Here is a 16,459-nt window from a genome sequence, read left to right as displayed (position 1 = left end):
TTCCACCTAGAATATGACTGAGAATTATTATAGGCTACTTTCACTTAGTGAGTGCACATTGCAAGCATTGTAGCAAGCCTCACCCTGAAACTACAGAAGGAAAAAAGAATTACTATGCTAACACTTCACAGCAGAATCAAGCCATTGTGGATTTCTTTAAAGTACACTAAGGGATGGAGGAAAAGTATTCAGTTGGGGAAAAAATACTACAGTGCCTCTACATTAAAGATCCTTCATTCCTTGCAAAGGATGTAGATCACCAATAACATAGCTCTCTAAATTGATACTTCAAATAGCTATAACACAAGTAAGAGCCAGTGCTCACTTATCAACCACTAAGTATCATCACTCCATAACATACTTTCAAAGCAACATCACAGACAATAGCAACAACATCCTCCAACAAAAGCAGAAAAGTTATTAAAAAGTGTCAAAAAGAGCCTTGTTTACCTGAAGAAAACTATAGAGCACAAAACTATAGAGCACAACCAATAACTAAGCTCCTCTCAACCCCACAAGCTTATACACTTCTCAGCAGTATATAGGCCTTCTAGAGAAGTAGCAGAAAACCCTTACAGGCTACAACCCTACCTGGTGCAGAGGCCATTTTAAATGCTTTATTTTCCCCTGATTGGTTGGTCTCATTTTGAAATTCTCTATTGGCTAAGTGGCCTAATTTGCATCTTTGTAAGTGTGAGCCACCAGGGAAAGATAGGGAGTTAATTTCAGGTTTCTTAAGGAAGGTGAATGTTGGAGCCCCTTAAAAAATATTGCAGTCTCGTGGTGTGGTTAAAACCACAAGAAAGGGAATGCACCACAGCCCTTGTGGGGATGTACAGATGAATCACTAAACATAGCTACAATGGCAGTCAGAGCAGCGTGCATGGCATCGGGCAGTGTTTAATGACTAGTGGGATGGCTCTATTATGCACTACAAGCACAGATACGCTCAGCGTGCTCCTGACTTTGCAGATGTTACCTCCACTTTCTAATATGCAATTAAGTAGTTGCTTGAAGGCTTGAAAGACTCTGTGCTTCATTTTTCCTGTCCCTAAAATAAGGACTAGTATATTCCTAGTTCAGAAACATGGTCTAAGGATTAATTAGCCTGATGATTATGTCTATTAAGACCGCTTTGGAATCTGGCAATGTAATGCAGTCTTTAAGTAGACAGAAATTACCTCCATGGCAAATGTACAGGCATCTTAATACAGCTTTCCAGAAGCCACAGGGAAACAGAGGGACTTTATCGTCTGCTGAACCAGGTCCAAACATCACTGGTACAATAAGGTATTAAGAAGCAGTTGCTTTTGAACCAGAGCAGATGACACTGATCTATACCACAACAGAAAAGCACAATTTTTCCTAAACTGATCGTGTTTTGTACAACTATGATTTTTTCCTTTAATTTCTATGGATAACACAGTGGGAAACATAACCTCATTCTAAAAGGAGATTGCTCAGATGTAAGTTCTGACATACACCAAATATTTCAGAGGGCACAAGGGCATGACAGCAGATCCCTAGAAAGAAGGTGGTAGCCCTCAGCACTCACAGTAATGCTGTGACTATAATGGCATTACTTTATCTTTTTTGCCTTGCTCTCACACATGCATGTTTTGCACCTTACAGTCTCCAGGAAAAGGTACTGCAAAATGGACAGATAACATCAACAAGAATTTACTGAAGAATGCTTGATTACTTTGCCTTTACTTTGGGAATTAGCATTAACTCATGCTACCATCACATCTCTACAATTTGGAATATTTCTGTTCCTTTGCCTTCCTGCACTTTAGAATAAAGAATTTTAAGGACAGTGTTGAAAGGTGCAATTACTTGAAAATGTGTTTATCTCTATGGATTTGGTGCCTGAGAAGATGCATGCAGCTTACTCTGAAGAATGCATCTTTGGGAAAGCATAATTTGCCCATGAGCATAAGAATGGTCACAGGTGTCTTATGCTTGTAAAAAAATGACGAATTGAGATTTTTATTTTAAGAAAAAAGATCCACATGTCCTTTTCTTACAGGCAAGCCCTCACAAAGATTTTAATTAAAAAGAGTTGCTTTTAAATGCACATTTCTGAAAATCCCTCGAGCAGTAGGGGGCAGTACTTATATACAGAATTTACACAATTCTGAACGTGTGGAACTTGTTCTTTTTAATTTGTCCGTAATGAGTTTATATGAAATTGTACATTCTCACCTGCTCCACAATTCCTGTTCTTGAGGAATATATCATAAAAAGGTAAGATACAGAACGTACAAAATCCCTCTTACAGAGGTTGTTTGAGGGCTCTCTTAGTGAGTTGTAGCAAATCACCTGCTCATAGGTTAAGAATCATTAGCTGTTCTCAGGAAGTCTTTTACATGCTATGATGTGGTCTTCTACTGCTTATAACCAATTTTCTTCTAATCGTGACCTCAGGAAGTCTTGGGAACGTGGCAAGCTCCTCGATCTGCCTACTAGGTCATGCCTAGGTGTTAGCAGCCTGATGCTGCCACAGAAGGGTTAGAAAATCTGACTGACACAGGGAAGTACTGATGCACGGCAGTGTTGTGGCATAGGCGTACTGAGCTGCCCAGCCTTTGCAACCACACTGCTTCTAAGGAGAGGCCCTGAGCTGATGGTGACTGGAGCTTTGATTCCACTTCTGCTTTGCTTCATCTATCAAAATACATCACAGACACCTTCACTTCCATTTAAGAGATGGTGAAGCAGAACACACTGAAGCTGAGTAACTTGTCAGGTTTGGGAGGTGCCTCAAGCAGTGTTAAGACCAGACTTTCCTTTTTTTGTGTTGTCATTTACCCACCCACCAAGCCTCTCAAGGAGGGAAAAGCAATATGAAATTTCAGAAGAACTGGAAGGCAGCTGCTAAGACAATTTACAAAGCTGGACTGATTCTGGCAGTGATTATTAGCTATGAGTTTTATTGTTGTTATTGTTAATATACCATTCTTTTAACATCATGCAATCTTCAAGAAACGTTTAAGAGAACAATCCAAAACTGTTTTCTGTGGGAGGCACTCAGGTTTTGGAGAGATCACTAACAAAGGAAATCTCAGAAGTACAACTACTGAGATCTCTGTAGCAGGAGAAAATGAAGTGACAAGACTGATGAAGAGAGAAATAAAAAATAAACTAGCACGATCAAGAATAGAATTGAGGTTTTATTTTAGCACATCAAAATTTTGAAAGCAAAAAGCATATTCAATAATGTGTTGTATGCAAATAATATTTATCTTTTTCACCAATTTGTATATATTTTTAGTTCTTTTTCAGAGGACTAAGGTGTCCTAATGAGCTTTTTAGCTTGTCTTAAACCAAGGAGCGTAATGAGCTACAGAAAAACGAATGTGGGAAACAGAAAACATCAGCTAGGATTGACAGCATCACCACCATGCCTCTGTATGAGAAGAGTGGTAAATTCTTCATTGCTGAGCTCATTTCTTTGATTACTGGAAACTCATGCTAGTCAGTGATTGGAAACTGCCTAAGAAGAAATGAATGTAAACACAATTATATTTGCTAATATCAGGCTGATTCGGAAGGAAAGTAATCAGTAATTGCAAGGGTTAAAGTATAGCTGGAGACAGCATGACAAATGATCTTCAAGTTACCAGGAAGAAGCAACAACACGCATTTTCCTAATGCAAAAGAAAATAAATAAATAAGCCCACAAATGTGAACTTAGACATAAACATATGCCTGACATACATTGTATTTAAATCTGAAACAACAGGTGTAGTCTAACAGCTTTAGTTCACTGTACCTTAGGATGTTGAAGCAATTGCAGTACTCATATGCTGCCTACATACATCCATGGCCAGGATGATTCATAGTCATACAGTTTCTATATCAAGACTAGTGAACATATACAATCACACAGACTTCAAAGCAGTGCCCATCACCCAAGCATCCAGGACCATCCTTTTCTTCCTTCTTTTTAACAGATGTTCCCCTCTCACTTTGTGCTGTTCACTTTTTCACACTCATTACTGAAGCAGTGTCCCTAGATGGCCTTTCTGGTGCACCCAGGGCCTCTTGAGAACAGATTTACTTACTTTACATGTTATACTCATATTGGGAATCTAATTTTGATCCGCTTTTCTCTCAAATGTGCTATACTGTGTGTATCTGGTAACTGTGTCAAGAAACCTACACAAGAAGTATATTTAAAGGCAACAGAAACAAACCTAAATCTCTGCAGGTATCTTGATATTTTCAAGAAGAATAAATAAATAAATAAATAAAACACAGAGAAATGGGCTTCTCGCCAAGTTAAGGGCATTCCCATCCTCCAGATGTCAGGCACCTATGTAAAATGTTAAAAGATAGTTTCAGTATCACTGTTGATCAATTAGCATTGTTACGAGTCCTTTTATTGCACCCGTCAGGTATGTTCTATATATCTACAACAGGATGTAAGATTCGCTGTTGTATAGGAACGTTGAGATGAAACTTTTCTTTTTTTGGCCATCGGACCCCAAACAGATATCAAAGATTATCATACAAGCTTGTGTGTAAGAACATCTGAGAATCTGCAGGACCCCCGGGGAGGGCAGGAGAAGCCAGCACGGCGCGGCTGCAGCACAGCAGAGCCCTGCCCCATTTCCTCCGGCTCTCTCTGAGGGTGAGCGGGCGGAGGTCAACCACTGCGCTGCGGTGCTCCACGCGGCAGTCTGCGTGACTCTGCTCGCACAGCCACGGGGCTTCGGCCCTGGGGTTCGCTGCCTTTTCCTCACAGACCTCATAACGGTGCCATCACCGAAGTGGCTGAGGAACGCCGAAGAAGCGCGGAACGCTAAACCCGCCGCGCCGCCTTGCGCATGCGCGACAGGTGCGGCCGCGCGCCTTCCCCTCCCTCCCGCCCGCGCTGGGCCGCGCTGTCCCGGCGTGCCTCGCGCGCAGGGCCTGACGTCACCGCAGCCCGGCGCCCGCCGCCATTGGAGTTGGCGGATCGGGGCTCCGTCCCTCGCAGCGGCCCGGCGCAGGCGGGCAGGCCCGGGGGCATGTGAAGGAACGGGGCCGGCAGGGCACGGCGAGGCGCGCGACCGGCGCCGGCCTACCGCCCCCCGGGCCTCCTGAGGAGGCGCCGAGCGGCGGCGCGCGGGCCCCTTCCCCTCCCCCTCGGCCCCTTCCCGGCCCTGTGCGGACAGCCGCCGCCGCCCCGGAGCTCCCTCTCGGCCTCTCTGCTGAACCACGGCGGCCCCGTACATGAATTATGTCTGCCACAAGCGTTGACCCTCAGGTAAGCGGCGCGGGGTCGGTCCTGCTCCTCTCTGGGCTTTCGGGCCCGGATTGTTCTCGGTGCCTTCGCCCGCGGGCACAGCGCGCTGCAGGCCGGGCCGTTCCTGGGGGAGACCGGCTTGGATGAGCCCTGAAAGCTGCCGTATGAGCTCCGCTCAGACAGCCCCGGTGCGTTGCGGCTGTTTCCTATGAGGCCCCCATCCCTCCCCATCAACTGTGTGTCAGTATGAGCGTTTCCCTAAAATCATCTTCTTTGTATTCTTCTTTTTTTTGTTTGTGCCTTTTCCTGTACCCACTCGTGTGCTGTGGCTTTCCAGAGACCGAAAGGACAGGATAATAAAGGTGAGGATCGCGCTGAGGTCTTGCTGTTGAAATAGCCCCTGTAGGAGATGAGTTGTGCAGGTACCTGTGGATTAGCAGTCAGGTTTTGCTCACAGCCCCTGTGGGGGACATCTGGAACAAAGGAAGTTGTGCTTTGTTTCAGAGGTTTATGAGCTGTTATTTGCACGGGCTTGCTTGCCATTCCGTTTATTGCTATGAAGTTTACAGTGGGCAGAAATACAAGATAATATGAAGCGTACTTACAAGTCTCTTCATTTCCTTGTAATAACAAAAGCTATCTGTTCAGTGTATGAGTATTTCTAAATATTTCCTGCTATACAAACACTGTTCCGTTACTGGGCTGCTGTTGGCTCTATAGGTATGATCTCTGATAAATAAGCCTACAAACTTAACTGTATTTAATTAAAATTCCCTAAGTAATTAGCTGCTGGAGATAATAAACTTATGTCAACACCCATGCTCCATCTGATTTCTCATTTCAGTAAGCCATTCAAGAAAATACCAATTGATTCTGTGATCTCTATGTAACTGTAAATTGTGTTGCTTTAGAAACCAGCAGTATCTTCAACCCATAAATGCTTTCTGATTTATCATAACCTGCCTTAAGCATGCAACTATCTCTGCTCACAAGAAGTTTGAAGCTGTTGCTGATATTTGTGTACACTCCTTTGCTTCTGCAGACAGTCTAAACTGTCTGAAAACACTACATTTTGTGTAGCTTTACTTCACGTGTTCTGTGGAACAGCAGCTGTATTTTTTTATCATGTAATGTGGTGTTTTGCTTATTTTCTTGAAATTTAACACAACGAAGGGAATTATTTGGTGTAACCCACTAAGTTTTGCTTTTGTGTGGCTTTAAGTAATGGGTTTTGATTGTTTTTCACATAATAATTTATGTATAAGGAGGCATTTGGGTAAGGCAAGTATCTCTTTTACACACTTCAGAGATTAAAAATTTGATAAAAATGGCAGAATATCAAGGCACACAGCAGTCATTGTTTTCTAACTAAATGTAAGCCCACCTGATCTCGCTTTAGCTAACTGAACTGAGGCAGTAAGCACCACATGCTGGGAGAGCTGTGAATTGGTTTCTGAGAGTTCTAATTATAAACCAAAACATCTGATGTTTCCTAATTTATTTTTATTTTTATTTTTTACAAAACTCATGTATTTTTTGGCTCAGAGATGACTCACAGGGGTTGTCTATTCACTTATTTATAGGAAAGCTTGGTTTTTATTTTTAATTTTGGAAAAATTTACTCAAGCTCAATTTAGTAAGCAGCGATACAGACAGAAATCAGGGGACAAAAGTTCCTGTAAGATTCCTCATGCTGTGATGAAATATGGCTTTTCAAAGTGACATAAAGTGGAACTCTACTGAAGCATTCCTAAGCAGTGTTATAATGTCTTGTAACTTCTTTCTTTGTAGTACAAAATGGTTCATTACATCAGAAAGATACAGTTCACGACAACGATTTTGAACCTTACCTTTCTGGGCAGTCAAATCAGGTTGGTGTATTTGTTTGTTTTTCATCTTAGGCATGCTTTTGGGACTCGGTTCCATAGGGTTGTGTTGAGGAAGCAAATTCCTTAAATAGAAATGAGAAAAGAAATGACTAGCATTTTGTGTTACTTAGAAATACAACTACAGCTCACAAAGCTGACATTACTATGTGTATCCAGATGGCCAGCAGTGAAAATTGTTAATGCTCCAACTAGTGTCTGCTGATTGCTCCTCATGTTGCAGGTTGTTGATATAGTTGGACTATGACAAACCACTTGATCTTGCAGTTCTTTGATAGATGAGTTGCATGTGGGAGTCTGGAGTTCCTGATTTTTGGGGTATCACAATTCATCTTTTACTGTTGTTGAAATTTGGGTATTGCTTTTAAGAAAAGATTGCAGATGTCCTGCTTGCTTTTTACACTTCAACAAATATTGCTCTTCTTTCCTGTCCTTTGAGATATCTCAAATCTGAAAAGCATATCGTTTTAATAAGGTAATGAATGCCCTGTAATGCAAACTCTGAATATAATTTGGTTAATTATGCCATACATTGTCTAGAACTTAAATACCGTCATAGTTGTAAATATCTTCTAAGTAATTTTTGGCTCAACTTTCACTCTTTTAGAAGTGATCATAATGTTCAGAAAGTTCAGAGAGAATGAGTCCTGGTAGAGGTACATCTTTTATTAAGTGGTATGTTTTTAAAAGTAAAAGTGCAGTTCAGTCTGAAGCTGATAGATGCCACTGTTAATGTTGGTGATACTGCTGAACGTGCTGGCAGAAGAACCTCTATGTGCTTAAAAGTAAAAGTCTGGATACCTACATACCCTGAAGCATAGCTCCGTTGACTTTTAATGCTGCAACAAGAAGTTGGTGTGCTGCAGGAAATAGTAGTGTAGGTGGTCTTAACAGTTCTAAGTGGAAAGTGACAATAGCATTAAATAGGACTCTGATATTGTACTGCTTGGAGAATGGATTCCCTCCCTAATTAATACAATGGTTGTTTAAAAAAGAAGAAAGTAGGAAAAGGTCAAGGATGAATTTGTTGAAATGAGTGTGACTACTGTTGCAATGGAGGATCTCTGACAGGGTTTCTCTTATGTGCTCTGGCATAATGCCAGTCAGAATAGATTGGATGCTTTGTAGAGATGCTTGCTGAAACATTCAGCAAGGTTTCTAACACTATTAAGGGAAGTTTTCAGACTGTGATTACAGGAGGTGAGTCTCAGTAATTGTCTGGAATTCTTTAACAAAATATTGTAGAATGGAACATCTGCTTTCTCTAGATTACTTCTCAGACTTAACAAACTGTTTATCTGTGGAATACACAAAGATGAGTATCTCATAAGAACTGTTCTACCCTCCTTTTTGCCAGAGTTTGTTTCTACTTTTTTCCTTTGTTAACAATTTAAGAAACAATGCATTGATAGTAACCTTGATTCAGTGTCTCCCAGAAGAAAATGTTTCCCTGTACTAAATATAGATTCTTTTGGCTTGGGAGGCTTAGAAAATTTCGTCCATTTTAAAGGATCTTCTTTTAGGAAGGCAGATAGTACACATCTTGTTGGTGATGGAATTTTTACATGAAGACAGTGTGAGCATTGGCATTGGCAGCTGTGATGTCTTGTGAATCAGTAACGTTGAATTTAGGCTGCTGAAATCTCAGATGTGATTGTGGTGGTGAATCTTAAGTCTTGGTGGCATTTTATGGTGTCATTCTTCTATGGAAAGGATATTAATTTTGATGCCATGGAAGGGAGCAAACTGAGAAACGGGTAATGAAAATGACAGTTATCAATTGGATATTAATGCTCATCTTCAGCAGGGAGTCATTTTATTTCATTTTCTGAAGGAGCTAGGAAATAATCTCACGCTTGGAGAAAGGACTGAAGCAGTTTTGCTGGCTTTATAGGGAATATTTGTTCAGGATTGGGATCTTGCAGTTTGAAAGATCCTCTTTTGAAAATCACCTTTCTCTGTGAGTAAGGAAAAAGGGTAGCTACTGTTCAACTCTTAAACAGGAGATGCTGACCTTCCTTCCTCCTCAGTGATAATTACATTTAGAGTATCTTTTTAGAATGTTTCCATTACCTATGTTTCATGCTTACTTAAAGAATAAAAAAATCTCATTTTGGAATATTCTATATTTATTCTTTTGCATTGTTGTATATGAGAAACACTGGATGCTTCAAAATAAGGTGTCAGCAGAAGATTGAAGGGGAAGAAAAGGCTTCTCAACCTGGTCTAAAAAAGCAGCTGAGACAGTAAGGGAGTTAGAAGTAGAATTTCAGAGAGGCATTTGCTGGTTTATGATTGGTCAGTCTTTTATTTCATAGGAGTGAAAAAGATGTTCTGTTTGGGAGGACAGTTGTAGACACTCTTGAATGTTTGTAGCTTTGCTGGTGAGGGAGGAAGAGGCTTTCAGGAACAATTGAATAAAGTCTGTCATGAACAGTTTAGCTTAGTGGCATGTGTCGTGTTTGTGTACTTGTCTCTAGCATGTAAGTCAACTTGATTTCAGTTTCTAGTGACTGGATGTCTTATTCCAGATGACAAATTTCTTAGTATGTGATCTCACTGTGGTCCTGTGTAAAAGAAGTAGCTTTGTATGTTTTACCACCTCAGGTATGTTTTGCTCATAAAGTTCTGTTGACTCTTCAGAACAATCCCTTAATGAGGACTGTGTTCACATTTTCTGTTTGCTGTCATATTAAAGCAATTTCTACAACTTTATGATAGGTAAGATATACTAAGTACCTTTAATCCTCTGAGACACAAAACATTGGAGTGTTAACAGATTAGATAATTCTAGAAGAAGCCATAAAAGACTCTATACTAATGTAACTGAGTTTGTTACAGGCTCAAGTACTATAGTTACTGTGTACCAGTAGTACTGGAGCGTATTGTGAAAGTTCACATAGGGTCAAAATACTCTGAGTTGGTCTTGGAATGTAAAGTAAGGTCTATAATTAGAAATTAATTATCCTCACTGTTCTTTTCTGTTTGGTGATGTAGTGCTGTGGCTATTTGTATACAAAGTTTTATACATCTGAAGTTACTTTTTTTTTTCTTTAACAGAACAGTAGCTATCCATCAATGACTGATCCTTATCTGTCAAGTTATTATCCACCATCTATTGGGTTTCCCTACTCTCTCAGTGAAGCACCATGGTCTACAGGAGGAGATCCTCCTATCCCATATCTCACCACCTATGGACAGCTCAGTAATGGAGATCATCACTTTATGCATGATGCTGTTTTTGGACAGCCTGGGGGTCTGGGAAATAATATCTATCAACATCGGTTTAACTTTTTCCCTGAAAATCCTGCCTTCTCAGCTTGGGGAACAAGTGGATCCCAAGGACAGCAGACTCAAAGTTCAGCATATGGGAGCAGCTACAGCTATCCACCTAGCTCACTGGGAGGTACCATCGTGGATGGACAAACAGGATTTCATAATGACACCTTAAATAAAGCTCCTGGGATGAACAGTATTGAACAGGGAATGGTTGGACTTAAGATTGGTGGAGATGTTACGGCTTCGGCTGTGAAAACAGTAGGTTCTGTTGTTAACAGTGCTGGGATGACGGGTGCCCTCTCTGGTAATGGTGGATCAAATGTAAACTTGCCAGTATCTAAACCAACTTCATGGGCTGCTATAGCTAGCAAACCTGCAAAACCACAACCTAAAATGAAAACAAAAACTGGACCTGTGATTGGAGGAGCATTGCCTCCTCCTCCTATAAAGCATAATATGGACATAGGTACTTGGGACAATAAGGGTCCTGTGGCAAAAGTTCCTGCTCCCCAGCAGATACCTTCTCCTCAGTCTGTTCCGCAGCCACAGCAACAAATTGTTCAGCCTGTTCCTGCTCAGCCGCCTCCATTGACTCAACCACAGTATCAGAGCCCTCAGCAGCCGCCCCAAAATCGCTGGATTGCTCCTCGCAACAGAAATGCAGCTTTTGGCCAAAGTGGAGGAACTGGTAATGACAGCAATTCAACTGGTAGTACCCAGCCTAACCCCGTTCCGAGTGGCGAGTCCCATCCTGTTCTTGAAAAACTGAAAGCTGCTCACAGCTATAATCCTAAAGATTTTGAATGGAACCTTAAAAATGGACGTGTGTTCATAATAAAGAGCTATTCTGAGGATGATATTCATCGTTCCATTAAGTATTCTATTTGGTGTAGCACGGAGCATGGCAACAAGCGCCTGGACAGTGCTTTTCGGTCCATGAACAGTAAGGGCCCAGTCTACTTGCTATTCAGTGTCAATGGCAGTGGACACTTCTGTGGAGTTGCGGAGATGAAATCACCTGTGGACTATGGCACCAGTGCAGGTGTCTGGTCTCAGGACAAGTGGAAGGGGAAATTTGATGTCAAATGGATCTTTGTGAAGGATGTGCCCAACAACCAGCTCCGACACATCAGGCTGGAGAACAATGACAACAAACCTGTTACAAACTCCCGTGATACACAGGAGGTACCCTTAGAAAAAGCAAAACAAGTGCTTAAAATTATTGCTACTTACAAGCACACGACCTCCATCTTTGATGACTTTTCTCATTATGAAAAGCGCCAAGAAGAGGAGGAGGTGGTGCGGAAGGTAAACTTATTAAAAAATTTATTTTATACACAGATATGGGGAAAATGAAATGTGAAGGCTGCTATAATGGAAAAAATGTAAGTAGGAGTTAAAAATGTTTTTAACACCTCTCAACCAATGCTTATTTATGTGACACAATTTCATAGCAAATACATTTCGAAGCAAAAGCTTTAAGCACTGACACAGGCAAAATAGGTTACATCCAGGTTTTTGTAGCATCTTAAAGTAATTAATAGATTAGAAACTAGTTTCAGTTTCAGAGTTGCTCCATAAGCATTTTGCTTCATAAATAGGAGGTATTTAAGCACTGTTTGACTGGAACTCGTTTATCAAAATTGACACCTGTGTTGGCATTTGAAATTTGTATATTACTGTTAAGAGCAAGAAGATTGATCTTACTTGTTCAGTTAATCTCTGGAAAAGGAGTTCTCTAAAACTGCTGGAACTTGGAACAGTGCTAGGAAGATCGTTTCTGCTTCTGAAGCCCCATGTATGTATTACTTGGGTAAATAAAGGCAAATGGTTCTTGGGTCTAATATGTTTATTAATTCTTGAAAAGTCTTGAGTGAGGATGCGTGAGAAACTGGGGCAGTAACTGGGAAAGCGTGTTAAGTGTTTTATATATGCTTTCATGGCCCCAGGAGTCATCTGTCCCATGATCTCAGTTTCAGGAATGCCCTTCTCTGGTTAGATAGCCTGGAAGTAATGTACTGACAAAACACGAGGTGTTGGGATGTGTAATTATCAGTTAGGTGACTCTTAGAAGTTGCTGCATCAATAGTGTTTAAGACATAGTTTTTGAGTAGTGCTTTAAATAAAGCAGTTATTGAGCAGGCTGGGTTAGTGCAGCTTACACTTGTGTTTAAATGTATTTAGATTAAGGTTTGGTGGTGCTGAAGTTGAAGTTGCTGTTTTAATGGCTTTACTGGCACTTAAAAATTAAGATAAAATTGCTTTAACCTGTCTTCTTAGAATGTACCCTTTAATTGTGAGAAAAAAAGGAGATCAGTGTCTTAAGAAGTTCCAGCTCAACTTTTTCTAACCATCTGATATGATATACGTAGCATACTTCAACACAGCAGGGTTGGCAAGTTTTTGTTCTGTTCTCTCTGCGGGGTTTCACAAACTAAAACCTAAAAGTCATTATCACAACATTTCATTCGTTCAGTGGGTGATTGGCAATTTGATATTTAATGCCACCTGTATCTTGAGGAGAGCTGTTTTCATGTGTGGGATGGAATCCTAAATAATCACAGAATGACTGGAGTTGGAAGGTACCTTTAAAGATCACCTGGTTTCAACCCCATGTGCCCTGGCAGAGGTACCTGCTAGGACTTGGTCCTATGCAGCTTGACCATGAGCACTTCCAAGGATGGGGCATCTGCAGTTTCTCAAGGCAGCTTGTTCCAGTGTCCCACCACCCTCAGAGTGAAGAATTTCTTTCCTGAATATAATTCAAATCTACCCTCTTTTATTTTAAAAACAGCTTACCCTCTGCCCTGTCCTTATGTTCCCTGACCAAGGCTCCCTCACCAGCTTGCCTGTATTCTCTGGATACTGGCCTTCTCCAGGCTGAACAAGCCCATCTCTCAGCCTGTCTTCCTAGGGGAGGTGCCCCAGCCCTCTGATCTGTGACCCTTCCCTGGACCTGCTCTTGTGCTGAGATTGCACAGCTGAGAACAGTGCTGCAGGTGGGGTCTCATAAGGGTGGAATAAAGGGGGAGAATGACATCCCTCAGTCTTCTGTCCTGACTTCTCTGTAGCAAGTCAAAAAGTCCAATGTGTACAGGGAGGGGATTGGATCTGTTTTTCATGCTGAGTCTCTGTGTGACTGTTACAAAGGCTGGAGGAGAGAATAATGTGCTTGAGGAGTGGGAGTGCTGGGGAATCTAAACCAGTTGGTGCATATTTGCATCAAGTAGTGAAAGTGATAGGCATCCAGCCTTCTTGAGCAGTTAACTCAGTTGCCTGAGGAGGTTCAGATGGCAGCTTACTGAATGCTGAGCTTCCTTTGCTTTGAAGTAGCTCAGTGTGCTGATGTTCCCACTGAGCTGACCCTGCTTTGCGTTATTTTAATGTACGTAGCTATTTGCACTTTCAGTTCAAGTGTTAATATACTTGCTTAGGTCACTGCTTTTATAACAGGATCAGTTTTTCAAAATAGCAGTGTCTTTTTTTTGCCTCATTTTAAGCTGAAGCTCTAGCTTATATGACACAGCAGAAAACAAAGTTTGAAGTTTACTTCAGCCTTTCTGAGGTTCACCTGGGTTAGAAAACAGCACACTGCACAGAAAATCAGAGTACACTGAGGAAGGTGGTGGTTTTAGGGAAATAAAGCAGAAGAGCAGTGAGGGTGTGAAAAGAGAGGTACTGTTCATTGGGATATGTTCCTTGAAATTGTCTGGAAAGTTAATTTTTTTCCACTCTTGTTGTATAAATGAACATGAGAAGTGTAGCTGAATACTGGAAGAGTTTCTTTGCAGCATATACATTACAATTGGACTTCTTGTTGTGGAGTTGCTGCTATTGCACCATCCTTAGTATGCCAGAATTAACTTTCCTATGTCAGTTTCTGAAGAGTCTCATTGCTGGTTAAGGTAACTTAAAGGACATTTTCAAGTGGCTATTTACATATGCAGCATCTTAATTGGATTTCAAGTTGGTATGACTGGAATTCTTGAGAAATTAATCATAGAGAGCTTGAGTGATTTTTTTATTTATACATGTTTAGTATGGAAGAGAATGACATCATGTACTCTATTTGGTGCAAGCCACTAGCATTCAGTTTGTTTTTAACATTAACTTCTTTCTAGCTAGTGTTTCCTTCACTAATGGTAGACTTGTTTGTGCTGGCATGCGACTCCAGCTTCTGATGTGCCATAGCAATAAACTTTTTCCGTCTAATCAGATGATCCAGAACCTGGGAAAGGGTAAGCCAAAAAACAAGTGGCATGAGATTTCTCCTGCCCCCTGCTTTTCTCACTCAGTTCCAAAAGCTGCTGCAACATGAATGAGTCCTGAGTGCAAATTCTGTGCTCAGAGCTGAAGCTCTTAAAACATGAAGTTGCAACACGTGTGAGAAAATATTCAAAAAGAAGATAAAGGGTTGTAAAGAAAATAAACTTGTTGCAGGGGTTTGTATTTTCATTTGCAACGTGGTAGGATAGAAGGGTAGTTCTACTGTAGTGTCTGCAATTTGTCTTTGCAGATTTTATTGAACTACATGTCCCAGTACTGTGTGCTCACCTCTGCTCTGTGTCATGGCAGTGATTCCAGGCCCTGCAACTTGGGGTCATTGGAACTGCAGAGGAGTTGCATCTCAGAAAGCTCCTGAATCAACAAGCTCATTTTCAGCAAAAAAAGCAGAAACAGTGCTGCTCTGAGATAAACACTAATTGTGTTTCCTGATAAAACGGTGACGTGCTTTTGTGCCAGAAGGTTAATAATGCTGTAGGATCATTAAGCTTGGAATAACCTTCAAGATAGTCTAGTCCAGCTGTCTCCTTACTGCCAGTATTGCCTGCTAAGCCACGTCCCTAAGTGCTGCATCTACACTTAAGCTCTTTGGAGGGCAGTGCCCCTTCTGTTTGCTGTGGATCCTTTAAATGGTGATGCTGTCTTGCAGTGGTCAGTGACTTGCTCTGTGTTCAGTGTTCATGAGATTCAGTAAAGAAACAGTTTGAGCCAAATTGCTGGGCCAAAGAGCTACTGTTCTTTGAGTACAAAATACTTTGTAATGTATTTCTAGTTGCTATCAAATAAGAGTATCAGCCTTGAGAGACAGTTCCCCTTCGAGGCTGTGCTGTTGCTGCAGTAGCTGAAGTAATATAGAAAGCAGAATATTACAGATCCCAATTCTAATTGCCACTGATGGTATCCCATACGTTCCTTGCTGTGTCCTCCATATGCTATCAGCATGGGGTGTCTGTGCAGGTATTTACTCAGCTGTCCCATTTGGAGATGTACATTAGTGTTAAGTTGTTGGCAGGTCATTGGATTGGTCAGGTACTTTAAAATGTATCGACACTGATTCTTGAACAAAGCATAGAATCATTGTCTGGGATCACGTCAGTGCTGTAACACTGCTAAAAATGCTTTTGGTCATTCATTTGACTAAGATCTTTAACTATTTTTAACTCTCTTCTCTTTACAGGAACGTCAGAATCGAAACAAACAATAAGAATATACGTATACAGTTTGATATATATATATACTAGAACTGATATTAAATTCGACTGAGAAACAAAATTTAAGTATTCTGGTGCTGTATCCTGGCATCAGGACCAACTAAAGCTTTCAGCTCCAATATATCTTCTCGTGCAGGGGAAATTAAGTTGTTGCATCTTTGTAGTTTATTTTTTGCCCAAGCGGATCTGCATTAATTTGTATCTTTTTCTATGTAAAATTCTGTAGAAATCATGAATAAAGGTGTGTCTCTTTTTATTTTTTTAAGTTGGTAAACAGTTATATGAACCTAATGTGGGACCTATACGTGAGCATACGAAAGTGTCAGTGCTTCCCAAAGACTTTATTTTGGCACAGATTATGTTCCTAGCCAGACATGGAGATTATGGAGAATACATGACAAACCTTCCTTTAGCCTCCTCCCAAACCCCTTTTCTTCACGGCAAACGTAAGAAACCATGTGTTGGTTTATTTTTGTCATTTAAAAATCTTCCTAAGGTACTGCACTTCAGAATTCTGAGATGAAAACCACACGATTTGAGATCAGTTTGTGCAGCTGTGATGCCTC

At 41.0% G+C, this 16,459-nt stretch overlaps 1 protein-coding gene across 2 annotated transcripts; it reads left to right on the top strand.

Moving 5' to 3' along the window:
- The first annotated feature begins 4,940 nt into the window (after nucleotides 1-4,940).
- Nucleotides 4,941-16,158, top strand: YTHDF1 (YTH N6-methyladenosine RNA binding protein F1). 2 transcript variants are annotated; one of them, XM_065754607.1, is made up of 5 exons: nucleotides 4,941-5,254; nucleotides 5,571-5,595; nucleotides 7,025-7,104; nucleotides 10,180-11,706; nucleotides 15,860-16,158. In XM_065754607.1, exons 1-5 carry the CDS (start codon nucleotides 5,228-5,230, stop codon nucleotides 15,884-15,886), a joined length of 1,686 nt encoding a protein of 561 aa, XP_065610679.1. In that variant the 5' UTR covers nucleotides 4,941-5,227; the 3' UTR covers nucleotides 15,887-16,158. The 2 variants fall into 2 exon arrangements, with proteins under 2 accessions (XP_065610679.1, XP_065610678.1); XM_065754606.1 differs by lacking the exon at nucleotides 15,860-16,158 and having other exon boundaries at nucleotides 10,180-12,071.
- The last annotated feature ends 301 nt before the right edge of the window (nucleotides 16,159-16,459 follow it).

The sequence above is a fragment of the Cyrtonyx montezumae genome, unplaced genomic scaffold, assembly GCF_038088225.1.
Source record: "Cyrtonyx montezumae isolate F1298 unplaced genomic scaffold, pur_monq_1.0 scaffold_9, whole genome shotgun sequence".
Taxonomy (NCBI): domain Eukaryota; kingdom Metazoa; phylum Chordata; class Aves; order Galliformes; family Odontophoridae; genus Cyrtonyx; species Cyrtonyx montezumae.
Note: the sequence above shows the minus strand (reverse complement) of the source record. Positions and strands in the feature narration are given on the sequence as shown.